Source organism: Meriones unguiculatus, chromosome 2, assembly GCF_030254825.1.
Source record: "Meriones unguiculatus strain TT.TT164.6M chromosome 2, Bangor_MerUng_6.1, whole genome shotgun sequence".
In the NCBI taxonomy this organism is placed as follows: Eukaryota; Metazoa; Chordata; class Mammalia; order Rodentia; family Muridae; genus Meriones; species Meriones unguiculatus.
Window position 1 is genome coordinate 174,467,404 of NC_083350.1, and position 26,596 is coordinate 174,493,999.

Here is a 26,596-nt window from a genome sequence, read left to right on the forward strand (position 1 = left end):
TGATGGAAAATCTGAATCTTTTCTTCTAACCAGACAAAGCTTTAAAAACTAGAAAAGCGTGAAAATATTTCTTTTTCTCTTCGATCTTTGGAAAAGACCCCGTCCTCTTTTCATAGCCAGCTCTAGGAATAACTTCCCAGAATGAAGAGAGCTTTCCTTTCTTATTTGCATTTTAGAATATTTCAGTTTATTTTATTTGCTTATTTTATTTTATTTTTTACAATTTATTCCTTTTATATCCTGATTGTAGCCCCCTCCCTCATCTCCTCCTCCACCCTCCCTCCCTTATCACCTAATCCCCTTCCCCTAGTTCACTGAAAGAGGGAGTTCTCCTCTGCCATCTGATCCTAGCTTATCAAGTCTCATCAGGACTGCCTGGATCCTCTTCCTCTGTGGCCTAGCAAGCCACATCACCAGGGAGAAGTGGTCAAAGCAAGCAACCAGTTCATGTCAGAGACAGGCCCTGCTCCCCTAAGCCTGAGCTGCCTGTAGACTACAACTGAGCCTCTCCATGCATGGTCCTTGGTTGGTGCATCCGTCTCTGCAAGACCCTCTGGGCTCAGATTTTTTAGTTTTGTTGGTCTCCTTGTGTAGCTCTTGTGCCTTCTGGATCCTTCTACCCCCACCCCCCTTCTTCCACAAGACTCCCTGTGCTCTGCCCAAAGATTGACTATAAGTCCCAGCATCTACTTTGATCCACTGCTGGGTGAAGTCTTTCAGAGGACCTCTATGGTAGGCTCCCATCCTGTTCCCTCTCTTCTACCACCTCTGGTGTCTATACTGTTTGCCATTCTGAATGAGATTTAAGCATCCTCCCTAGAGTCCTTCTTGATTTTAGCTTCTTTAGGTCTGTAGATTTTAGGTTATACATATTATATAGCTAATATCCACTTGTGAGTATATACCAGAATATTTTATAATTAAAAACAGTGTTTTGCTTACAATTTATTTTTGTAGTAAGAAGGATCTTGCTTTGCATCCTCAGTTGTCCTCAAACCCTTAATCTTTCTGCTTTCATCTCTCTAAAATATTTAAAAGTTATTATATATATATATATATATATATATATATATGGGTATTTTTCCCACATGAATGTGTCATATATAACTGCTGAGCCATCTCTGTAGTCTCTGCTTCCACCTCCTATGTGCTGGAATTACAGACCTCTGCTACGAGCATTCTATATATATGTATATGTGTGTGTTGTGTATATATATATACACACATACACACATATAGGGAGAGAGAGAGGGAGAGAGACAGGGTTTCTCTGTGTAGCTTTGGCTGTCATGGAAATCACTTTGGAGAACAGGCTGGTCTCAGACTCACAAGAGATCTACCTGCCTCTGTCACCTGGGTGCTGGGATTAAAGGCGTGCTCCACCATACCTGGCTCAGGAGATACGTATTTAATGGAGTTACTGCATCAGCAAATAGCCTCAACTTTCTGGCTCCATTTGTGCATCATCTCAGTTGGTCTGCATCCTGACTCCAGTCTCCACCTCCCTCTAACTCCTCTCTGCCAAGCTGTTTATGCTACCCTGCTCCAATCCATCAGCACCCACTGCTCCTGGTGTCATTTGTTGAACCTGTCCTCACCGTCTTCACCCAATGGTTCCTGACGCCGAGTCTCACACTCTCTGCTGCCTTCTATCATGTTCTGTCTATGTCCAACTATTTGCTGCTTCCTCAGAATCCTGCTGTTTTTTTTTCATGAGATCTGATCAAAATTTGTGAGTATGTTTAATATTTTGCTTGGTTTTTAGTTGTTATCTTACCAATTTTATTTATGCATAAATTCAGATATTTATTTATATACATTTTGTGAAAAAAAAAATTCCTGGAAAGAAGCTGTGTGCACAAAGGCTAACGGACTGCCTAAAACATGAATGACTGTGGGAAGGCTGGAATGTTGTTTCAGAATCCAGTTGTTCTTTATCTTGAACAATCGCCAGCTTATCAAATAAGCATTCCCTGGCCACCTCTCTGTCATACCTAACCTCCTGATAAGCAGATGAAGCCCTTCGCAATGTATTCTTCCCACCCTCCTCTCCACCCATCAAAGGGCTGAGAATACCATCAGGTAATGCCTGAGGTTCATCTGCCTGGCTGCAACCCGCTTCTCGTTGTCCCCACCAGTGTGTTTTCAGGTTGCTTTGACTTGCGGCTTCCTTTGTTCTATTATTATACAACCACCTCTGCTTTGGAGGACACAGAAGTGGAATGACCCACATCTCCGCTTTCCCAGCCAACCTGCTCAGACTTGGCTGCAGGATATCTGCCTTTTCTCTCCCCTGAGGTGAGAGCTGTGGGGTATTGTTGTGCATGTTTGTTGACAATTTCAATTTCTGTCTCATTGGTTTTTTTCCTTCTCAAATTCAACTGCTCGCATGTAGAAGACTAAAAATTTTCAAATATTCAAAAATCAATGATTTTCATAACCAACACCAGAGTGCCTGACACCTAGCTGCTAAAAGTTTTTTCATCAGCTATTTATTCATCTCTCACTCCTTTTACCTATGCATTGATGCCTAGTTAACTTTTAATGACTCTGTCAAGTGAGTGAAGTTTTTCTTTAGGCCCATAACCAGAAGCTGTTCATGCCATGGTGCCTGGCACACAGGCTGGGCTTGCTTGTATAGAGTTTGGGGAGCCAAATAATGCTCTCTGGGGTGGGCACCTGCTAATCCCTGTACCAACCGTCGGGCTGCACACTGGGCATTCAGAAACAGGGGTAACTGCCTTCAAGAAGCGTGCTACTTACAGGACTCAAGTGAGTTAGTGACGGAAAAGGGGAAAGTAGAAAATGTCTTCGTGATTTTCACTTGTAATGCAGACTAATCAGTGATGGTATATTAAAACTGTCTGACTTCTTGGCATTTTTGTGTGTGATGGGTTTGTTGTTATACAGCTAGGTAAAACAGATTTGGGTATCTATCTATCTATCTATCTATGTACTTATGATTGGATTGCCTTGTCCAATACCAAGGAAAGAACATTTTATGATTCCTCATGAGTGACAAATACAAGCCCTCTGGAACCTTAGACCCTTTGGATTTAAAGTTGTATCATTGAAATAATCATATAGTGGAAGCAAAGGAAAAGCACACAGAAAGCGTTTCCGGTCCAGGCTGACTATTGTCAAAGTAAGAATAACTCTTCAGGGTCTGGAGTATCGGCAGGCAGGTGCGGCTTTCTTCTTCCCCACCACACACTGGGAGCTTTTCAAACAAAACAACCAAAGATAACAAAAACCTATTTGACTATACACTTTTGAACCCGTGTTTACTATCCTTGATTGTTCAGAGACAATGATTACCTTTGATGTGACATCCCAGGATGCTGTTTTGTAATAATTCTTTATTAACTCTTCCTCTGTCTATTCATGTGTATTTTAACTCTTAGTTGTGCAAGGTAAATTTGAAGGTCAAAGAGGTATCTTTGTGGCTGAAGTCTAGGAGTGCTTAGCAGGAAGCCACCTGCAGAAGGGTATTGGGTCACTGTGAACAGGGAATGCACTTACATCCATCCTTAACTGTTAACTGAGAGTAAAAGCGATATTTCCAAGAAGGCAAGAGGGCTGGATAAACAAAGTCCCCCACGTAAAGCAGTAAGGGCAGCAGCTGGGATTCCAACCATGGCTGTCTTTCCACGCTCTTGCCTTTCTCACACAATAAGATCCTGCTTTCTAGCTTGTCAGTGATGGTCATCCCTCGTGTCATTCTTCCACGGACTCCCTAGGATGAGTAGGATGAACAACCACATGGCCTAGGGTGGTCCTCACCTTGCTACACTGCTTACAGCTAATTGACTTTGAACAAGACATTTGAGTTTTCTAAGCTCCAGGCTCCTTTCCTGTAACTAGGAGTCCTGGATACTGACTTCAGCATATAACTGAAGTCATGCAACCTGTAAAACATGTATGAAGTACTGAGAAGTCTATTAGTATGAGGGTTAACCTTCATTGTCAATTTGATTTAGAATCACCATGGAAAAACCTCTGGCTAGATCTATGAGGATGTTTTTAGAAAGCTTTAACTGAAGTTGAAAGGCCCATCTTGAGATGAGCAACACCATTCCCTGGACCAGGGTCTTGAATTGAATAAAAAGGAGACAATGGACCAAGCACCAGCATTCGATGCTCTCTGCTTTCTGACTGACTCATGGTCCTGCTGCCATGACTTCCAACATGAGCCTGGAGAAACCCTCCCTTTCCGAAGCTGCTCCTGTCAAGTGTTCTGTCACAGCAGTAAGACAAGTCGCAAGCACACTTGGCAAACCTTAGTTTTATTCTACCATGTTGAGATCTGTTTCCCTGTTAGATTAGTGGGAAGTCATCTGAGGAGTATGCTGTACTGTATCATGAAGGAAAGAAAGCAAGTCCAAGCTGGGCATTTATATATAAAAGTAAACTTAATTTTATTTTGCAAAAATCAACAAGTATTTATTTCATATCTGGCTTCTCTTCAAATATACACTTTTTTTTTTAAACAGACATGCAGGCAGATTTTGCATGCCAAAATATCTTTCTTTTTAGCTTCACTTGGAATATGTCTGTCCTAAAACAAAGATGCCCATATTGTCCAAAACCTGTTTATTTTTTTACCTGCCAGAATTGCTAACATTAATATTTATTGGCAGGAAAGAAAGGTTGCAAGGCTCGGCCTTTGCCTTTTATGTTTGACTCAGTACTATAATTAAAATCTTGCATTTGCTTTGAAGATAAACATTTTGAGAGAAATTTAATAAATCCTGTTTCTGCTGTGCAAAGGAGTCGCTATATCAAAGCTTTTAACTGGAGCTGTCGACTTCCTGCTGGTAGACTATTACTTCCAGCCTATTTATTAGCTTTTCTTCCTGGAGCCCAGGACAGGCAGCTTTCCTTCCACTTAGCAAAGGGACAGGAAAATGACCAGTTTTCCTCTCTTGTCTCCAGCATCATACAAGGCAGAGCAGAATCAAAAGTCACAATATCTGAATTCCCCTTGATTATATTTTTTATTAAACTTGAATTATATTCTAGTATAATATTTGTTTATCTAAAATAATCTTCATGATAAAGCCAGACTTCAGGGGCATTTGAAACAATGTCTGAACCATACCTGAAAGAAAATAATTGTTTCTGGCTTATTCCTTTGCATTTGAAGGGAAAGAATTTTAGATAAAATAAAGAAAATAAAAGTTTGGAAGAGAAGAAATTAATTTTCAGTATTAGCTATTTGCCAGAAAATAAGACTTTAAAGGTTCATCTATTTTATTCACACCTTTTAATAGATTGTAAACAAGTACAGGGTACTTTTGACAGTAGCCTATGAAGAGTATTTTTTGTAACATATCCTTTAGTGTAGAACAGTATGAATAGAGTATTGTAAGTACGACTCTGTCCCGTCTCTTACTTGCCTGTTGTCCAGAAAAGTTTTATTTGAAAGCATCTCGATTTCAAAAGAAATCTAAAGCCACAGAGTTGCGCTGAGCGAATGTGGGACGGGGGTGAAGTCATTGCATTTTCTATCGTCTGATGCACAATGCTGCATGTACAAAAGTAACTGGAAGACACCTATCTCATTCTCCAGGCAGGATGTGAGAGTGCATAGAAAGAGTGCTGGTCAGGTCAAAGGTGAAAGACAGCACAGTCACCTAAGTCAGTAAGTTGTAAGCAACATGAATACATTATGCCATTTCGCAGAATTCGGATGAGATCAGTTAGAAACTGAACTGTCATAGCCACATATCTTAGAGAAAAACTCCCAAGCTAGGCGAACGTGGATGGGGATGAAGACATAGGCGGTGTACACCACCATAGCAACAATGGTTAGTAAGATGGTATTTAACATAGACTGTTCCCAAGGCTCCATGACAGCACAGCAGCTGATGATTTGGTATTGATAGTAGAGCCAGGCAAAATACTCCTTCACACGCTTGAAATCCATGGTTCTTCCTCAAGCCGTGGAAGGTCTGCCTGTTGAAGACAATAACACAACAGAAGCAAAATAAAATAAGAAAAGGAATACATAACCTTCTGGTAATTAACAGCGAATACCTACAGTTAATATTCTCACAACCTGAAAAGGTGGTCATTTTCAGGCAAAGGGTATACATGTTACTAGCCCAAATACAAACCTTGGGTGCTAAGCCTTTAATAGGTTTTCTGGGGCTTTAAAAATATTGTATGAGCCTGGTGTGGTGGTGCATGCCTTTAATCCCAGGACTTGGGAGGCAGGAGTGGGCATTCTCTGTGAGTTTGAGGCCAGCCTGGTCTACAAAGAGAATTCCCGGACAACCAAGGCTACAAAGAAAAACCCTGTCTCATCAACAGCAACAAAAATAATGTCTGTACAGGTGCTCTTCAACTTATAGTGGAGATACATCCCCAAAAGCACAGTACAAGTTCAAATATTGTAAAGTAAAACACACACACACACACACACACACACACACACACATACACAGTTAATGTAACTAACCTATTGGACATCAGGGCTTAGCCGCACGTACATGGTAGAGTACCGTTCATCTGCCTCTGTGATCACAAGGCTCACTGCAAGCTGTGGCTCATTGCTGTTGCTCAACATCACCAGAGCATTGCATGATCTGGTAAACGCCAGGAAAGGATGAAAGTTCAAAACGAGAAGTATGGTTTCTACTGGTCATGTACCACAATAAACAGCAAAATGTCACATTGGGACATTAGTCAGTTGGAGCCTACAGATACACAACTGCATGTTTTGATGGTAGGGATAGGGAAAAGAGCACGCTGAGTCTGTCCCGTGATGGAGTGTGAGAAGCCCACGGATGGACTGATCTAGATTTCTGTGTCTTCATTCCCTCCTGATCGTATTGTAGACAGTTCTGATACAATGTCTTGGCTTTGGTCCCTGGTCTATGTTGAGTGTCATGAGGCCTTCCAGTGAACCACTGGGTGTGGTTTGGGGGACCTCCAAAACACATGAGAAACGTAGATGAGCCTCTTAGCCCTTCCATTAATTCCATTGTGTAAAGACACAGCCTTCAAGACATGCACTGTTTTGGATGCAGAGACAGACCCTCACAAGCCACCCAACTGATAGCACCTTGGTCCTTCTTAACCACAGAACTGTGAACTTTTAAAATTATTTATGTGAGTTACTCTTAAGTACCTTGTAATAACAGCCCAATTGAACCAAGGACTACTCCTGCCAAAATTCAGTATCCATTCACGATAAAATCCTGGATAGACTAGAGATATGTGGGTTATATCTCAACATAAAAAAGGCAACTGAGAAGCCTGTAGCCAACATCATCCTAAATAAAGAAAACTCAAAGTATTTCCACAAGAATCAAGAACAAGACAGAATGGCCATTTTCTCCCTTCCTGTTCAATATAGTACTTGAAGTCCTCACTAGAGCAGTAAGACAAATGAAGACCATGTAGGGAATGCAGGCAGAAAAGGAAGACGTCAAAGTAGCTTTGTTTGCAGATGATATGACAGCATACATAGAAGACCCTAGTGACCACCAGAAAACTGCTACTGCTGATAAACATAATCAGCAAAGTAGCAGAACGTAAAATGGACACACAGAATCTGTAGCCTTCATAGGTACAAATGACAACCACATCAAGAAAGAACTCAAGGAAACAGTATGGTTTACAATAACCTCAGCAACCACAAACCACAACTCAAACTGTGTGTGTAAGAAAGATATAAAAGGGAGGACTCTTGCTAAAATGATCAATTCCTATTCAGAAAGGCAAAGAGAATGGATATCAGAAGAAGGAGAAAAGAGGGAACAAGTTAGGAGCCTGACACAGAGGACCTCTGAAAAGCTCTGCCCTGCAGACTATCAATGTAGATGCTGAGACTTATGGGCAACTTTGGGCAGAGTGCAGGGAATCTTAGGAAAGAAATGGGAAACAGTAAGATCTGGAGAGGACAGGAACTCCACAAGGAGAGCAACAGAACCAAAAAATCTGAGCACAGGGGTCTTTCCTGAGACTGATACTCCAACCAAGGACTATGCATAGAGATAACCCAAGACCCCTGCACAGATGTAGTCCATGGCAGTTCAGTATCCAAGTGGGTTCCATTGTAATAGGAACAGGGACTGTCTCTGACATGAACTGATTGGCCTGCTCTTTAATTACCTCCTCCTGAGGGGGAAGCAGCATTACCAGGCCACAGAAGAAGACAATGCAGTCACTCCTGATGAGACCTAATTGACTAGGATCAGAAGGAAGGAAAAGAAGTCCTCCCTTATCAGTGGACTTGGGGAGGGGCATGCATGCAGAGGGTGGAGGAAGGGAGGGATTGGGACGGGAGGAGGGAGAGAACCACAGGGGGGATACAAAGTGAATAAAGTGTAATTAATAAAGAAAAAATGTTAATCAAAAAAAGAAAGATATAAAATAAATTTATCATGGAAATAAAAAAAACTTGTGCAATGAAAATCTTGAGACAGCAAAAGAAAGAAAGAAAGAAAGAAAGAAAGAAAGAAAGAAAGAAAGAAAGAAAGAAAGAAAGCAAACTGCAAAGATTTTCCATGTTCGTGGATTGGCAGGGGTTAACTGTGAAAATTGCCATTCTACCAAAAGCAATCTACAGGTTCAATACATTCCCCATCAAAACTCTAATATAGTTCTTCCCAGAAATTGCAAACAGTAATCATAAATTTCATGTGGAAATACAAAAGAGCCAGGATATATAAAATAATCCTGAACAACAACAGCAAAACTGCTGCAGGCATCAACACCTCAGATTTCAAATTATACCACAGAACGAGTAATAAAAACAGCACAATGCTGACACAAAAGCATGAAAATAAAATAAAAATGTAATCCTCAAAGAATTAATAAAATATTAAAGAAAAAAAGAACCTTAATGGCATTCACGAAATGAGCCTTCATGATCAGCTCACCCTGTAGGTTCAGGGCAGCCTCTGTTGTTTCTGCAGTGCTAGATGAAGGCCTGTGACATTCCAGGACAGTCTCCTGTCTCCAATTCAGCCCTCCTGTCTTACCACAGGAGGGCTGAGTTTCCAGATCTGCCTTTACAGGTGGATTCTAAGGTCAGCCCGAGGTCATCGGGCTGGAATCGGGGACCCTAACCGGACCCACTCATTGGTCCCTAACTGAACACACTAGCACCACTACAGCAGAGATTAGGTTGGCCATGTTGTTTAGAAGGGATGGAAGCATTCAGTCCACAGCACATCGATCATTTCAATGGGAAAGATTATGCCAGGAACCAAGATTTTCCACAGAAACGATAAGAGTACCAGTACTTGAGGTCAGGCAGTCCTGCTAGACCACCTAGGCTTTAAAAATTGTATTCATAGCCATCCACAGTTGCTTCCTTGTGACTACTGGAGTTTGAGCTATGGCTTGGTAACTGGAGAGATTCCCGGGGTCTGTTTATTAAGCATTTAGTGCCAGGTGATGCTGGATGAAGGTGAGGTCAGTATGTCTTTGGCAGACAAACCTATCCTCCTTAAAACATGTAGACTACTTAGGATTTTTTTTAAAAGATTTATTTATTTATTATGTAAACAATGTTCTGTCTGCATGTATGCATGCCAGAAGAGGGCACCAGATCTCATTATAGATGGTTGTGAGCCACCATGTGGTTGCTGGGAATTGAACTCATCACCTCTAGAAGAGCAGCCAGTGCTCTTAACCTCTGAGCCACCTCTCCAGCCCACTTAGGATGGTCTTAAAGAATTAGTACAAATGAACACATAATTATCAACCATGTTAAGTGCACTGAAGGGAAAGTATAGTGTTCAAGACGCTTTCATAAACCTGATCCAGTCTGAACACAGGCTGAAGAAAAAAATAAAACAACAGGGATGATTAAAGCCCAAACAGACAGAGGACTAATATCCAGTATATATAAAGATCTAAAGAAGTTAAACAGCAAAAAATGAAGTAATCTAATTAAAAAATGGGGTACAGAGCTAAACAGAGAATTCTCAATAGAGGAATATCGAATGGCAGAGAAATACTTAAAGAAATACTCAACCACATTATCCATCAGGGAAATGCAAATCAAAACAACCCTAAGATTTCACCTTACACCCATCAGAATGGCTAAGATCAAAAACTCAAGAGACAACACATACTGGAGAGGTTGTGGAGAAAGGGGAACCCTCCTCCACTGCTGGTGAGAATGTAAACTTGTACAACCACTCTGGAAAGCAATCTGGAGCTTTCTCAGACAACTAGGAATAGCGCTTCCTCAAGATCCAGCTATACCACTCCTAGGCATATACCCAAAAGAGTCTCAAATACACAATAAGGACATTTGCTCAACCATGTTTGTAGCAGCCTTATTTGTAATAGCCAGAAGCTGGAAATAGCCCAGATGTCCCTCAGTGGAGGAATGGATGCACAAATTGTGGTATATCTACACCATGGAATATTACTCAGCAATAAAAAACAAGGAAATCATGAAATTTGCAGATAAATGGTGGAATCTGGAAAAGATCATCCTGAGTGAGCTATCCCAGAAGCAGAGAGATGTGCATGGTACATACTCACTCATATAGACATATAATATAGGATAAACCTACTAAAATCTGTGCACCTAAAGAAACTAATCAAGAGGGAGGACTCTTATTAAAATGCTCAATCCCCAATTGCAAAAGGCAAAGAGGATGGACATCGGAAGGAGAAAAAAGGGAACAAGTTAGGAGCCTGACACAGAGGACCTCTGAAAAGCTCTGCCCTGCAGACTATCAATGCAGATGCTGAGACTTATGGGCAACCTTTGGGCAGAGTGCAGGGAATCTTATGAAAGAAGTGGGAAACAGTAAGATCTGGAGAGGACAGGAACTCCACAAGGAGAGCAACAGAACCAAAAAATCTGAGCACAGGGGTCTTTCCTGAGACTGATACTCCAACCAAGGACTATGCATAGAGATAACCCAAGACCCCTGCACAGATGTAGTCCATGGCAGTTCAGTATCCAAGTGGGTTCCATTGTAATAGGAACAGGGACTGTCTCTGACATGAACTGATTGGCCTGCTCTTTAATTACCTCCTCCTGAGGGGGAAGCAGCATTACCAGGCCACAGAAGAAGACAATGCAGTCACTCCTGATGAGACCTAATTGACTAGGATCAGAAGGAAGGAAAAGAAGTCCTCCCTTATCAGTGGACTTGGGGAGGGGCATGCATGCAGAGGGTGGAGGAAGGGAGGGATTGGGACGGGAGGAGGGAGAGAACCACAGGGGGGATACAAAGTGAATAAAGTGTAATTAATAAAGAATTAAAAAAAAAAAAAAGCCCAGACAGATGGTTGTGAGATCTGGTGCCCTCTTCTGGCCTGCAGTTATATGTGCAGGCAGAACACTGTATACATAGTAAATAAATAAATCTTAAGGAAAAAAAACAAAAAACAAAAACAAAACAAAAACAAAAACAAAAACAAAACAACCCAAACAGATAGAAAGAGAAATGAAAAAGTGAGAATGGGGAGGCAGGGAGAGGGTTTGTGGAAAGGGGAGACATGGGAGGGAGCTTAGGAGGCGGTCAAGAGTCCAGGAAAGAGGCTAGGACTATGCCTTCTGCCAGCATGATGCCAAGAGTGGGAGAATGGAGTTAGCTACATTACTTTTTTTTTTTTAACCTATGGTTCTGGGGGACAGAGTCCCAGAGGTTATTGACAGGAGAGAGGGTATAGTGTTAGGAAGGAGGGGCTAAACTCATAGGGCACAGTATATATAAAGCCAAGGGGAAATGGATTTGCATAGCACTCGTTCTTGGAAGCTCTAGACTCAAAATCAACCATGTACTGACGATCTATAAAAACCTCTAATACTCTTTTCAGCTTTATTAAAGAGATAATATTATTCATTCAGGAATATCATTGACTTTTCTTCTCACTGTTGTGGCTTTTAAAAAATGTACTAATTAATCTCCTGCCTGATGTTTTCTACTTTAAAGTTAACTTCTTGCTTAGACAGCCCTAGCAGACAATGAGACAGCCTTTTGGGAAATCCTGAGTCAGAGGCACCCAGCTAAGCCATGGAAACTGTGGGAAAATAGGTGTCCAGTATTTAAAGCTGCTGAAAGTAGACCAGTTCTCAAACAAATAACAGATAACACACGCATATGAACACATATTACATCAAAGACAGAGATTTTGGTCACAAGGGCTTGGAAATGAGCATTTTAAATGTACTTTCATACTAAGATTTATTGTTTCCATAACATCTCATTTCACAGCCCTCTACATTGCCAGTTTTGACCTGTGAAAAGTGCCTTTATAGATTTATTTATTTTATTATTATTCTCGTGTGTGTGTGACACATACACACACTCACTCACACACGAGGGAACCTGTAGAGGCAAGAAGAAGGTGTCCAGTCCCCTGCAGTGAGTTATTGTGAACTCTAAATGCTCTTAACCACTGAGCCATCTCTCCAGGCCCAGTAAAACACGCTTTTATTGTCCTGTTTCTTTTTAACCTCATGAGGTCTAACAGCTAGTTCACAGAAGGCATTGATAACAAGGATAATTAAAGTCAAAACAGGTAGAATGGGGAATGAGCAAAGGAGAGAGGGAAGGCAGGGAGAGGCAAGGGAGAAGGCAGAGGTGGGAGGAAGCTTGGGAGGAGGTTGAGGGTCCAGGAAAGAGAATGGGTAAAATCAATGCGTTCTTGCTTTGATTATTTTCACTTATTGATGAAAAAATTTAGATTGTTTATTCACCATTTCTTATTACAAAAAGGTGAGGAGAGAGAGTTAGATATTATTGGAAAGCCATCTGCTACAATCTATTGTAGAATATGTACTATTTTTAGCTACTAGATTTATTTAGGTAATCTATTTCTCCTTCCTCCTGAGTCCATTCTGTATCTCCTATGAGACAATATGCACAATTAGAAAAGAAAATGCCACGGCTATAGACAATGTGATGAGTCATATGGGTGGGAGACTTCATTAATTTATTGAAAAAATTCATTCTGAATACAGCTATGAATAAATTCTGAATATCTATGGCCTCAGAAGGATACTCTCTGCCCCCAAAGGCACTGTAGGCCAGAAGGAGAAGTTTTTTTGGCCCATGTAGCAGTCATGCCGTGCATGAGGGGCTGGCAATGAACACTAGCTGGAGGCAGGAGGGGTATTAAAAAAAGAAAACAAAACAAAAACCAAGAAGGATGCTGAAAAAGATGCAGATTTTGGGAAAAACCATGACAGTGAAATTAGTTGTCAGTGGCCACCTAGGACTAGACAACAGTCCCCCCCTGTGTGTGTGTGTGTGTGTGTGTGTGTGTGTGTGTGTGTGCATGTGTGCCTGTGAGCATGTGATGGCCAGAGGCTGATGATGAGTATCTTCCTCAAGCTGCTCATGCCATATCCTAGAGACGATGAACAAAGGGCTTGGAATGTCTGCTTTATTCGTACCTACTAAGAATCTTCTTGTTTCTAGTTACATGCTTTTTAAATGATTACCCATACATGGAAAAAGAGAGGGTCTTTTTGTTTTCGCTTTTAAAAATCATTTCACACCACGTGTGAAGCTGCCTGCGCCACAGTCAAGTTAGGAGGTTAGGAGGCTCTGGAAGGTGATTAGATCATAAAGGTGGAGCCCAAAGAGCTGCAAGAGTAGACCCCAGAGACTTCCTTGTCCCTCTGCTATGGGAAGACACAGTAAGAGGTCAGCCATGATGCGATCCTCACCTGACACTGACTCAGCCTTGGACCCCAGCCTTGGGAACGGAGAGGAATGGGTTTCTGTTGCTGGTAAGCCCCGGTCCACAGCAATATTACAGTACCCTGACATACTCTCAAGTAAAGGGAAGAACAAAAGTTAAAAAACAAAACCAAAACAACCCCACATTTCTGTGCTTACGCTTCTCAAGAGGCCCTGGTGAAACATAGGGCAGCCGAGTCTCCTGGAAGAAGGGAGCTGGGCATGAAGGTCAGGATGGCTAGCCGAAGGAATGAAAGCTCACCGAAAGAGCTTCTCTGACCCCGATAACTACATGATAAACTCTGCTTTGTGAGGACCGCTGTAGCAGCATATGCCAACAAGCCTAACGTCCCACGAGGACAAGGGAGAGGCGGCCGGTTACCTGGCTCAGCATCACCCTATGTCCCCAGACCCCACGCATCTCCTACCTAAGACTTTTTCTGACAGTCTATAATTCAGGTTCTTGCCTGACAACTGAAGGTTTCAAAGCCTTTTTTAAATTACAATTCCCAGTCTTACTGGGAATTGGTAAAATCTAAGGTTCTTATTTGTAATGTACACCTTAGAAAGCCCCAACCCAGAGCTTTGCCAGGTTAAAGTTGAGGATTATTAGGGATTTGGGAACCAGGGGGATACACTATATCCTAACCTAATTCCAGTGAATGAAAGGGTCACTGTGACAGCGGCTTAGAAGTCTCCAGAAGGCTATTGCATAATTGAGCGGAGAGTAAGTTGTTCCTTCCTAGACCTTAGTGCCATGGCTTTTCAGCCAGCAGGTGGAGATTCACAGTAGATTTGTGGGCAGTGGAAAAGGAATAATTTTTTTTTCCCAAGACTCAGGGAGAAGACTACCGCTCACGATCCACACCATAAGGGCACAACTTCCTTCTGGTTTAGGTGGATGAGAAAGAAAGTGCAGCCATCATAAAAGCACATGTTCCAACATGGACCTGTGCACTTGACTCAGGAAGAGGGTGCTGTGGGAGGCGTGTGCAGGACCGGCTGGGCTTGCTGGGAATTTTGTATTGTTGTTTCTTAATTTGTGGAACAGGAGTGGTCGGGAGTTAGGTAACTGCAATGAAAGACAATTCACAGGTAATTTCAGGCTGCGACACTTGCCTTGGGAATATTATAGAGGGCACAACCTCACGTGCCCTTTTCTCCCCAAGCAAAACACAAATCAAAAAGAACAACAAAATGACCCTCCTTAAAAAGGAATTTCCTTTTCTAAAACTTAGCTGCCCTCTTGGGTAAGAGCTGACCCAATGGGTTTTGACCTACATTTCCTTAGAACCTTAAAACCTTAGCTACATCAAACCTTAGAACCAAGGGCTGAAAGCTCAGAAGGGCCCCAGTTGATTTTGGCTAACTCCTTCCTGACTCATTTTGGAGTTTCATAGCAATCATTCAGCATGAGTGTGTGCCTGCACGCGTGGTGCATGTGTGTGCACGCATGAGTATGTGTGTATGTTTTATAATTCAGAATCTGAGCTCTGAGATGTGACAGAAGTGTCTTGCCTGGCAGAGATGCTGTATTGAAACTGACTGTGTCTGGGCTCAGAAGTAGCTTTTAAAGAGGCTCGGTATGACCTGCTCAGACACAAGCCTTCCTTTAAGGAATTCCTTTACTAAATAAATTGGGAGAACAACGTACCTTCTTTGGAGTGAAGAGCCTCATTAGAACCTTCCCTTCAAAGGAGCTTCCTCTGCACGCTAACCACTGCACAAAACTTTCTAGCACGTACTCACAGTGTAGTCACACACAATCCACTTCCTCACTAGACTGAGAGCTTTCTGAATACAAGGCATATGTGGCATTCACCCTGTCATCCCTGTCATCCCCAGGACATGGCTGGGAAGAGAATTGGCTGGATGATTGACAAACTGCGGTTACTGATAGGAGAAAGCAGTCCTGGACGTGATTCCCAAGTAAATCCAAGTATTATTATCTCCCCGGGAAAGATGTAGAGCCCCAAAGAGGCGCTTAAAAATTCACAGTGTGCTTTAGGCAATGACCTTAGACAAACTGTTTCCTGCAAATTTAGTACCATCTTTCTTTTTGGAGAATATAAAGGAGAGCGCTATTTAAACACACACACACACACACACACACACACACACATATACACACACATAATGCATTTGTGGTTTCTCATAATTATTAAAAGCTCATGGGCTCCACCAGCACTAAGGGACACCTGTTTTAACTTCCACAAAAAAGCTTTTACAAATGCTTGTTCTAGGTGACTAAAATTTAAGATTAATAGAAAAGTGGTTCAGATGAGGAAAAGTATCCCAGGCTGGGTACACCCAGAGAGTCACATGCCACTGCAAAACCTCTTCTCTTTCCTCTCCTCTTCCTTTCCTGTTCTTTTCCTTCCCTTCTTTTTTCTTTTTCTTTTCCTTTTTCTTTTCAGGTCCCCTTTTCTCCTATCTTATCTATCTGTCTGTTTTAATTTGTTTCCTTGGGAATGTCCCCAAAGCTCTTCGTCACAACTTGTTTATGCATAAAATAAAAATAATTGATAGCTTCTTTTAAACTTAACTTAGTGATGTAAGAGGAAAGCAGTGTGTGGTCTTACTTGTAGAGTTATATAACTTTAAACTGTTTGTATGATTTTGCTAAATTAAAGACCCAGAAAGTCTTGGTGGACTATTCTGATTACTTCAACAGAAAAGTGGTTTGTGTATTTTATAGGAGGAAATGCTAGCTATTTTTACATATGCTAATGAGCTGCCAATTAGAGTTAAAATTAATCAACCAATGCATTTATGTGGCCATTGGAACAAGCTTTCTCCAGAATGACATTCATATGTGCTTTGGGTAGGGCCACCTCTTCTTCTTGTGAAGGCTGAGAGAAACAAGACTCCACATTGTTCTTGTCACAGGGGCTGAATCATAAGCTGCTTCTTCCCCTGAGCACAGAGCACAGCTCAATTTACAGAGATGCAGAATATGATTTTCTCTTTCTTTTATTCTTTCTTTCTTTTTTCCTTCCTTCCTTTTTTCTTTCTTTCTTTCTCTTTCTTTCTTTTTTCTTTTTTCCTTCCTTCCTTCCTTCCTTTCTTCCCTCCCTCCCTTCTTCCCTCCCTTCTTCCCTCCCTCCCTCCCTCCCTCCCTCCCTCTCTCCTTTCTTCCTTCCTTCCTTCCTTGTGTGTGTTCTGAGAACAGGTCAATTTTGTGTGTCTTCTTCTATCATACCCCACCTCACGTTTTGAGACAAGGTCTCTTACTGAACCTGGAGTTCACCATTTTGGCTAGATTGGCTAAGCAACAAGCTCTCGGGATCCACCTGTCTCTGCCCCACCTCCCCCTAAGCATTTGCTACTGTACCCACCTTTTCCTGAGGAAGCTAGGGATTGGAAGGTGGGTTTAAGCAATCATTTTTCACACTGAGCCATCTCCTCAGCAATGCAGCACTTAATTTTTTATATTATCAGACATGGATGTGGTTTAAGTCTTTGTAATTAGTGGCACAACCTCATACCATACCTGTGTAAAGCATGTTTATTGGTTTCTGTTCATTAGGGATCTTGCTTTAAGGTTTGGGGGTGACTGTAATGTCTCTGTGCACTACAGAAAGTTCCAACCTTGCTTAATATCTCCCTGGGAACTGCTTTTCCATACTGCCAAGCCACCATCAGCAACCAGCTCCCCCACAGCACAAATAATGCTCCCCCCCTGACAGGACAGTGAATATTAGAAGTCAGACTGGAAACCCAAGTCTTCAGTGGAAGGTTAACAAGGAACCCAGGAGTTTGTGATGGTTGAGAGGCAAGGGAGAACCTTAAATGACCATAGAGCAATTAATGGATTTTCACAATGCATTCATAATGAATGGGTGGATCTATCTGTGCCCCGGAGACTAAGAAGCAAGCAATGGTAAGTGAATACAGGCATTGCTTTTAAGCAACCAAGTTACTCCAATTACGTTGTGGTTGTGTAACCTTGTCCTTGGGAGTGAGGTACTTAAAGGAGAGTCAGCAGCGATGCTGCCAAGCAGTTGGTACAGAGTATTTTGTGGCTTGACTAACTCCAGTGTGTCTAATTTTTATTAATAAGAACAAAAGCTAAACACCACAAAACATGTTCCAGAAGCCCGATTATTAACTGATGTCATTGGACAACATAGTGTGTACCGAATCGCTAATTTCAAACTAGTTCTTTGTCTTGTTTTATTGGGACTCAAATCAGACTCCAGAGGAGCTTATGAATGAAGGACGAATGGCTGAGAGAGAGAGAAAGATCAGAATTCAACTGTAGTGAGGGTATTCACTGCTATTTACGGTACACAAAATTCAGACGTTTGTTCAAATTCATTGTTGTGTGGCTGTCCAAAGAAAGTTATTTACTTCGAAACCATAAAGGGCGAAAGTATATTCATATGGAAATAGATAGGAAGAGGGTTTAGAATGGTGGGGGGGATGTCACGCTATGTGTTTTCCTTCCGATGTCTCATCATCATTGGTCTAGAGACAGGGCGAACGTCTCTGTGTACTTTGGGAAGTCCTAAAATGGAGAGATGGGCCTCTGGGCCCAGGCTTAGGGTTGTGCTTCTTGGCATGTGCTCTTTGTTTTTGCCTTATTAAAAATAAAAGTCTGTTACCCTGTAATGACAGAAAGGGGAGGGGGCAGCTTCCACATGGCTTTCCATTTCAGTGTTATCACTGCCAAAGGCTGCCAAGTTGGTTTTAGAAGTAAAACATGAACAAAACTACACAACTAAGTGGCTTTAAAGTCATCAGAAGTTTCTCCAAAGAGTCATTAAAAGTACAGCTGTTTGTACGACAGCATTATTTGTGGTAGTCAAATGGAAGCTGTCCATCTGTTATCAAATATGCACAACTCCTCCCTGATGAGTGTGTTCATGAGAGTGTGTGTGAGTGTGTGAGTGTGTGAGTGTGTGTGTGTGTGTGTGTGTGTGTGTGTGTAGGAGGGCAAAGTACATGTGTATGGGAAGAAGGCAGGGGAGGAGGCCAGGGTGTATGAGTGTGTATGTGTGTGTTGGTGTGTGTGTGTGTGTGTGTGTGTATCTGTGTTTCTCTCTCTGTGTATGTGTGTATGTCTGTGGGTGGGTGGGAAGGCAGGCCTCACATCCCTGTCCACACCTTCACTGCAGACTTTTCCCTCCAGCACTATCAGTAGTTACATTTCTACCAGAAGCCACCATGCCTGTGGTGATTTGTTAGAGCAGCCCCAAGAAATAAATACACTGTGCTTGGGGACAGTGGGACCTTGTCACACACAGTCTCCCTTTGAGCAGAGGCAACATTTCTCAGTGACAGTGGAATGGGCCATGGCTGGAACTGGGGCTTACATCATCCGTATGAAGATGAATACATTGAGACCTAACAGCTAGCTCTCGGTGACCGTGCATGGAGCCGGGAGAGGCTGGAGGATGTGGTGAACACACAGGTGAGTTTTGGGTCTTGTTTGGGTTGAACTGCAGCCTTGTGTGTGTGTGTGTGTGTGTGTGTGTGTGTGTGACTCACTCTGAGTAAATTAGCCATTCCCTCCCTAAGTTTCTTCAGCTGGTGACATAACATGGCCACATCTGCTGGGAAGATTAGAAAGAATGAAGTGCTTTGAGCAGAAAGGTTAAGCAGTATTAGCTAGTATCATACCTACTCCATACTAGAATGCTCTCACAAGCAGGCAAAGAAGGAAAGGAGCTGGCACCACCTTTCAGCAGTGTGAAGTCCTTCACACGCATCAGCTTCCTTCCCAAGATGAAGGACCCAAAGCTCCAGGATTTATGCATTGCTTATTCCGGAGTCCAGCCAGAACTGGTCCTAGGGTTCGGCCTGGGATACTGAAGTCCGAGAGCTCCTGTCACAACACCCTGTCTCCTACTGTAATTAAGGCTATCTGAACATCTGAAAAGGAAGTCTGGAAATGAAGAAGCCTATACTCATTACCAATAACTTAAAGTAATTGTGAAGTTTCTTAAAAGTATTTTGAAATAAAGAAACTACTGCCAGCTACTCCAGAACTACAAATCTCCTGAAACACTGCTGCAGACAGGAAACTCAAGAAGGCTGCAGGTGTTTACAAGACACATGGGTAGGTATTTCACCCACAGTTTAATGTGAACTTTTGTAGGAATTTGAATAGGAGCAGGCAGGCTAGGCTTTCTTTTAGGCTGCTTCCTTTCCTTCCTAATGATAATAATAATTATTATTAAATAAAAATAAATAAATTTAAAACCTAAATTAAAATGAATGCCCTTCTGTGAACATCAAACATTTTTACTTTCACTGTGGATATTTTTATTTTGGAAGACAGTGTCTTCATTTTTCCGTATTTGTTATTTTAATGTATCCCACCTGGCTAGCTAAAGGTTTTATTAAAAAGCATTCTTCTCATACCAAAGGCCTTCCAGAATAAACTAGTGCCTCATATAAATTAAAGATGAAGGACACAGAAACAGAAGCAGTCTTCAACCAGAGACCCATAAATAAGGCAGGAGCTAGTGCTAGGCTACTGTGCCCTCCGCCCTTATCCAGCCACTGGCTTTTTCTAGGTCAGGGGTTTGTAAACTCCAGTGAAGGGTTGATGGAGGGTGACATCTGTGTAACCCTTACAATGCATGCAAACATTTTACAGATGGAACATTTTGCTGGGTACACCCAGAAAGTATCCCTAATGTCTCAGCCAAGAATCGCTGTTTCGAGATATGGTAAAGCTAATGCCACAGTTTCCACCTTTGTCTTATCTCTGATGTCAATACAATGTTTGTATGTTATAAATGTTGATAGGTTTGGTATAAATGTTTGGTATGTTATAAATTTCATTTTAGTAAAGATGTAATGTTGCCATGAGAGCCCAAGATGTGGGCAGAGAAACTCACCTGTCCAGGGGGATCCAGGCCTGGAGCTCAGCTGTACCTCTCCTCTACCCAGTCTGATGTAGATGATGTCTCTTCCCTGGGCTCTATTTCTTCATCTGGGAAATAAAGACTTCAGAGATAAAGCCAGAAGATGCCTTCAAACTTTAAAACAATTCTATGCCCTGTGAAATGGCATTCAAACATTCAGACTCTTTTCCATGGATTCTAGAATATATTGTGAAAAACAAGGCATGTGCTAAGTTATTTTAAAAATTATTTTTTGGGGAAAGTCAGAGTTTAAGAACATGCCACTGGCTGGAAGCTTTGATCTGTATCCTGAGAACTAGACAGTGCCACAGGTACTAGGGTTGACAGCGTAGGATAATGGGTGACTCTTTCCCAACTTCTACTAAAGCAGCTTGCTCTGATCTGTTCTAAGCGCTGGAGTTCTGCATATATTTGTTTGTTTGTTTGTGGGAAATGTTTTTTATTATTATTTCAAATAATGTGTTAATATCATGTAGAGAGTAAGGAGAGGAAAAGGAAATTATTTTAATCTTTGAGTTTAAAAATCTGCCCTTGGGCGTGGCGGTAGACTGAGTGTGATAAATAAGTAATTCAATATTCTTATATCTCTACAAAGTACGACACCATGGTTGAATAAACGGGGCGGTGGCTCTTCTGGCTCTTAGAAATGTCCATGACAGTCATCTGAGTATGTCCACAGGTCTAGAAAATCTCAGGATAGGAAGGAGTTAGTGGTGTGGTCCTAGAACAGCTGATGTTAACAGATGCTACAAGCTGCCACAGAGAAACTTTCGAACTGCATCTCAGAAAACAACAGACAGTGAGAGCTGTGCATAGTGGAAGGGGTGGGGCTGGAGGCATGGTTAGTAACAGCACTTGCCTAGCATGCAAAATAATAATAATAATAATAATAATAATAATAATAATAATAATAAAACCAAAGGGGAATGGGTTTCTCGGTGAGATGCTAAGGACTCCATTAGAAAAAATGGTTCAAGCAGAGACTGCGCAATGCTTTCTGCAGGCTGCCATGAGCTGGGAGGAAGGGCTTAAGGTGAGGTTGCAATAGTGGGCATGGTGCCACATGCCTCCAATCTCAGCATCTGAAAGCTGGAGGTTTGAGTCATTCATGGCTGAATCATGAGCTCGAGGTCACCTGGCTCAGAGAACCACGAGGGAGAAGACAGAGACAAGAGTTAACAAAATCTCACCAATCCTAAGGCCCAATCTCTAAAGTAGAGCAACTGTCATAGGAGAATGTGTTAATTTGTTAGTAGGCTGTGCATCCTGAACTGTTTTGTCATGTTTTAGGGCATGTTCTAGCACCTTCCTAAAGCTGAGAGCTGTAAATACAGTTCCTCATGCTGTGATGAACCCGATCATAAAATTACTTGGTTGCTACTTCATACCTGTAATTTTGCTACTGTTGTGAATTGTGATGTAAATGCGTGTTGGGCAGTATATTTGCAATGAAATCCCAAGGGGTCTCGACTCACACGTTGAGGACCTCTGTTCCAGCAGTTGCTAGCCCCTTATGAGCATCTTCTCCACAGATAATCTGTATGATTTGTGACCCCTGCATGTTGTAGAGATTAACCCACATAACCTAATGGAGAGTATCTCATCACTTCTGGTGCACATAATGACAAATTTATCCCAGTTTTTACTTGTTTCTCACGTTTTCTATGTTATTTTCCTCCTCTCCTTTCTGCTCACTCTCTTGAACCATTCAGAGACAGGGCAGATAGGTGGGTAAGGGGGGATTCACCAGCAGCAAGGCAGCAGTGCAGCGCATCTGTGTACAGCCTGGTCTGTGTGCTCCTCAGAGGAGGAAACGGTAGAACAGCCCCGCCCTTTGCCTTCCTTTTGTCCTAAGTTATAATCTGACTTTTCTGCCAGCCAAATCCAGAGTGAGGACAACCTGACTGCTTTCTGTTGTTGTTAGTTTAGACTTTTAGGCAATGAAATAATTTATTAAGACAGGCAGGCTCCCTGGGTGTGGTAGTATAAACCTTGACACGCCTTTAATCCCAACCCTTAAGTGGCAGAGGCTGGTGGATCTCTGTGAGTTAGAGGCCAGTTTAATCTACATATAGTGAGCTTTAGGCCAGCCAGGAAGAACTACAACATGATGAGACCCTGCCTCAAAAATAAAAAGTTTAGTGTTTTAAAGTTTTATAGAGACAGGATTTATCTGTATCAGTCCTGGCTGTTCTGGAACTCACTCTGTAGACCAGGCTGGCTTCAACCTCACAAAGATCCACCTGTCTCTGCCTCCAGTGATCACACCTCTGCTGGGATCATAGGTGTGTGACACCACTGCCCTGCTTTTGCTATTGCTGCTGTTAAATAAAATAAGTTAAAATAAGTAAGTACATGATGGCTGAGCCTTCTCAGCGTGGGATACGCTGTTTGCGGCTTCATCTTTCATCTCTGCCTCATCCGAACAGTACCAGAGCTACCCTCAAACAACCAAACTCACGTTTCAATTGTTGAGTTAAAAAGTGAGTAGTTTGCTATTCTTACCAGAACAAATGCACACAATGCTGTTCCTCAGGGGTCCACCCGGTGCCTGTGGGAATGAAGTCACCCCCCCCCCCCCCACACACACACTCCACACAGGCTGCACATCAAATTCTAGGCATTGTGCTCCCCTTCTGTTACCACTTTCTGCTTTTCCCCCTAAAACTCCAGTTTATATTCTGTAGCATCAGCTGCTCAAAGTTAAGACTCTTTCCAAGAACTCCCCCTTATTAGAATGGATTCTTAAGTAATTGTGTAAACGGGAGACAAACAGACTGCAGCTAATCAAACTGATGTGTTCGAGTGGAGGAGCAACATGGCGGAGGCTCTGAGTGTAACAAGTTGTCATGCCGATCGAATCAGATGTCAAGCGGGTTACATAACCTGCTTGTGAGACAATCCATTAAAGCTTCACAAGGAAAAGGGGTTTAACATGTGTCATTCACAAGGTCTGCGGCAACTGGACAATCACTGCCTGTAGCAGGGAGTTTAATGACCTGTAGTGATTATCAAATTTAGAGTTTGAGACATGTTTGTAAAAAGTTAAATTTTTATACATATTATGATACTAATAGATTGCACATCTTTCTATCTCTACATATATCTTCGTTATTGACACACACATGCACTGATAGTATATAGTTTGGATATGCTAGCTGTCAATCTAAAAGTCACAGAATTAATTTATATGAGTTTTGTGAAGGGGATTATTTATGAATGTTTCTTAGTATATATCATTGCTAAATACTGTGAATGATTTTTATTTCTAAATTTTATGCTCATTATGTTTATGGCCAGCATGTATATATTTAAAAGTTTTTAGATGAAACAAATGCAGCAGAGAGCACATGTAAACATTTCAGAAAAATGTCATTTTATCTAAGTGGGCTAAAGACACACAAATTTCCATTATGTGACAGCTTCTCCTTCAGTTGTGTATTACTTAAAATAGTCAGGCAATCAGGCCAGCATTACTACCTCAATATTACAAACACTGATTTTTGCGTACAAGTTCAGGTTTAGAGAAGGCAGATGGTGTCTAGTTTAGCAAGTTTGTAACTTTAAGGGAAACATTGTTGTGCTGTGGCTTTGCAAATAGACCTTGGTTCTAAAACTTCTTTTCCTTTTTAGTGACAGCCTTGGGTACTTAGGGCAAGCTAGTCTCACAGTCACCATCCTGTGTCAGCCTTTTGAGCTGAAATTATAGATGTGGATCACAGAAAATTTTCTTTGTCAACGATTTTGATGACTGTGAAACCTGCACTAGCTGTGAAAAAATATAATGCTGAAATGTAACAAGAATTTCAGAGTAGCCAAGAAACAGGTGCACATAATTACCATATTAGCTTTACATTGTCTACTCTTCGATATTTTTCTATGTTTTTTTTTTCTTTCAAACCCACTTATGAATGTGTGTTCTGGTTGGTTTTGTCAACTTGACACAAACTTGGAAGAGGGAACTTGAACTGAGAAAATGCCTCCATCAGATTGGTCTATAGACAAGTGTATGGGGACATTGTCTAGACTGGTGAATGATGTGCGAGGGTCCACCTCACCAGTGGCTGTGCCACCCCTGGGTTGGAGGTCTTAGGTGTTATAAGAAAGCAGGCTGAACAAGCCACGAGGAGGAAGCCAATAAACACCACCCCCTCCATGGCCTCAGCTTTGGTTCTCACCCCTAGGTTCCTGCCCTGGCTTCCTTCAGTGACCCAGCTATGCAATGCAAAAAAACCCCTTTCCTCCCAAGTTGCTTTTGGCCGTGGCGTTTTATCACAGAAATAGAAACTCCAGCTAAGGCAAAATTCAATTATTTTTGAATCTTGATTTTTTTTTAATTCATTTTACCCAAAGGATTTTTTAAAAATTTAATACTATGTAGATCTGAAAGTCACTTCTTTACATAGAACTAAATTTTAAGTTAACATAGATTTGTTCAATTCATAGCACAAATATTTATTGAGTTATTTGTGTGAACCTAGCACTATTTGGTGTGCTGCGAATTCTCCCAGAGGGTGGCAGAGGACAAACATGTGATTTATGAAATAAATCCATAGTATTTTAATTTGTGTATGGATTTCTTTTGTGGTGCCAGCGCTCTAACCTATGGTTTTGTGCATGCATTCTACTTCAGAGCTAACCTTTTCATCCCTTATTTTTGGTATCTTTGCTCTCTAGAGTCGGACAAGTAGCTCATTTAGTTGCTGGTAATAATTCAAGAAGGGAATGGAAAACACACACACACACACACACACACACACACACACACACATTTGTATGTGGCACTTGGTGGCATGTGCCTTTACTTGCTGAGCCACCTCACTGGCCCATGATTTTCACGCTTTTTGCCACAATGCCATTCTGCCTATCAGTTCTGTGATCCCACGACCATCAGAGGCTCCCGACAGTAATTAAAACATTCCTTTGTAAGATGTAAGATTCTCTATGGATTCTCCCGTCGGAGAAGAGCCCAAGGGTATTCTACTCTGCCAGAAAAGGTAATTATTAGAGTATCTAGATTTTCTTTGATTGGTCCAGTTAGCTCTCTTTTCAGTTCATTTAAAGTGTTATAGCTTGGTGTGGCACTATTATAGTGATTGACTAAAGGTCTGATAGCCCGCCAAAAGATTATCAGGTTTGCAAAAGATGCCAAAAAGACAATTTTGTTCCCCAAGGTACAGATAAAGCTCAGTTTTAAATAGGATTTATTTCCCTTCCTTCCTTCCTTTCTTTCCTTCTTTCTACATCAGTGAACATTCACTGGCACTGGTTGTGGTGTTCTGTGAGGCACAGGCACGTATCAGAACTGGTGCTTTACTGCTGTGAACAGCCACAGAGGGAGGACAAGGCAGAAAATTTGCTTTTGCTTTGTATATATCATCCTGTGTCTTTTTCTTCTCGCCTTTTCTGATCCTTTTCATTTTCTTGTTCAATGTGCTACTTCCATTTCTTTCCAAATTCACTTTTAAATATTTTCGCTGATCCTGGTATCAGCCTGATTGCTCCAGCTTGGCATTACTGACAGCCTTTGATCTTACAATGGTGCTGAAAAGAGCAGGGACATAGCGCTGAAATAGCATATTCCCAACCTGAAAGCTCTTTAGTTTGATAATAGCAGTAGATACTTACTGAGCAATTTATATTACACAATTTTGCTAAGTCCTTTGCAGGTAAGACCTTACAGGTTTCACTTATCAACACTGCAAGGGTAGCAGTGTTCCTGTGCTCACTTTATGGAAATGGAGCTATTAGTAAATTTAAAAATTGACCCAGTTTTATTTTTTATTTTTTAAATTGCAGGGCACATACTTTGAACTGCTCTGCAACATTGCCTTGCTATACAAAGAACTTTGCCCACATCCCAGCAAACCATCCATTTGTTGGCTCATTCATCCATCCACCCACCCATCCATCTTTCCATCCATCCATCCATCCATCTATCCATCCATCCGACCTGTTTCAATCAAGATATAAGAAGGGCATAAAGTTCATCAAGACTGACAAGGTTCCTGTCTCCAGGCCATGTCCTGAGAGGAGGGACAATCA

The 26,596-nt window shown here is 41.7% G+C and overlaps 1 protein-coding gene across 5 annotated transcripts in view; it reads right to left on the reverse strand.

Moving 5' to 3' along the window:
* Positions 1 to 5,235: 5,235 nt before the first annotated feature.
* The window catches only part of Sptssb (serine palmitoyltransferase small subunit B), a 31,231-nt gene continuing 9,870 nt past the window's right edge, over positions 5,236 to 26,596 (reverse strand). For 2 of the 5 annotated variants that reach the window (XM_060378435.1, XM_021648050.2), the window contains exons 2-3: positions 20,525 to 20,619; positions 5,236 to 5,958 (exon numbers count right to left, since the gene is read on the reverse strand). In XM_060378435.1, coding sequence (XP_060234418.1) covers positions 5,699 to 5,929 — 231 coding nt within the window. In that variant the 5' untranslated portion in view covers positions 5,930 to 5,958; positions 20,525 to 20,619 and the 3' untranslated portion in view covers positions 5,236 to 5,698. Of the gene's footprint in view, positions 5,959 to 6,463; positions 6,591 to 20,524; positions 20,634 to 26,596 lie in introns of those variants that run through there. The other 3 variants (XM_021648051.2, XM_060378436.1, XM_060378433.1) reach the window with 3 other exon arrangements.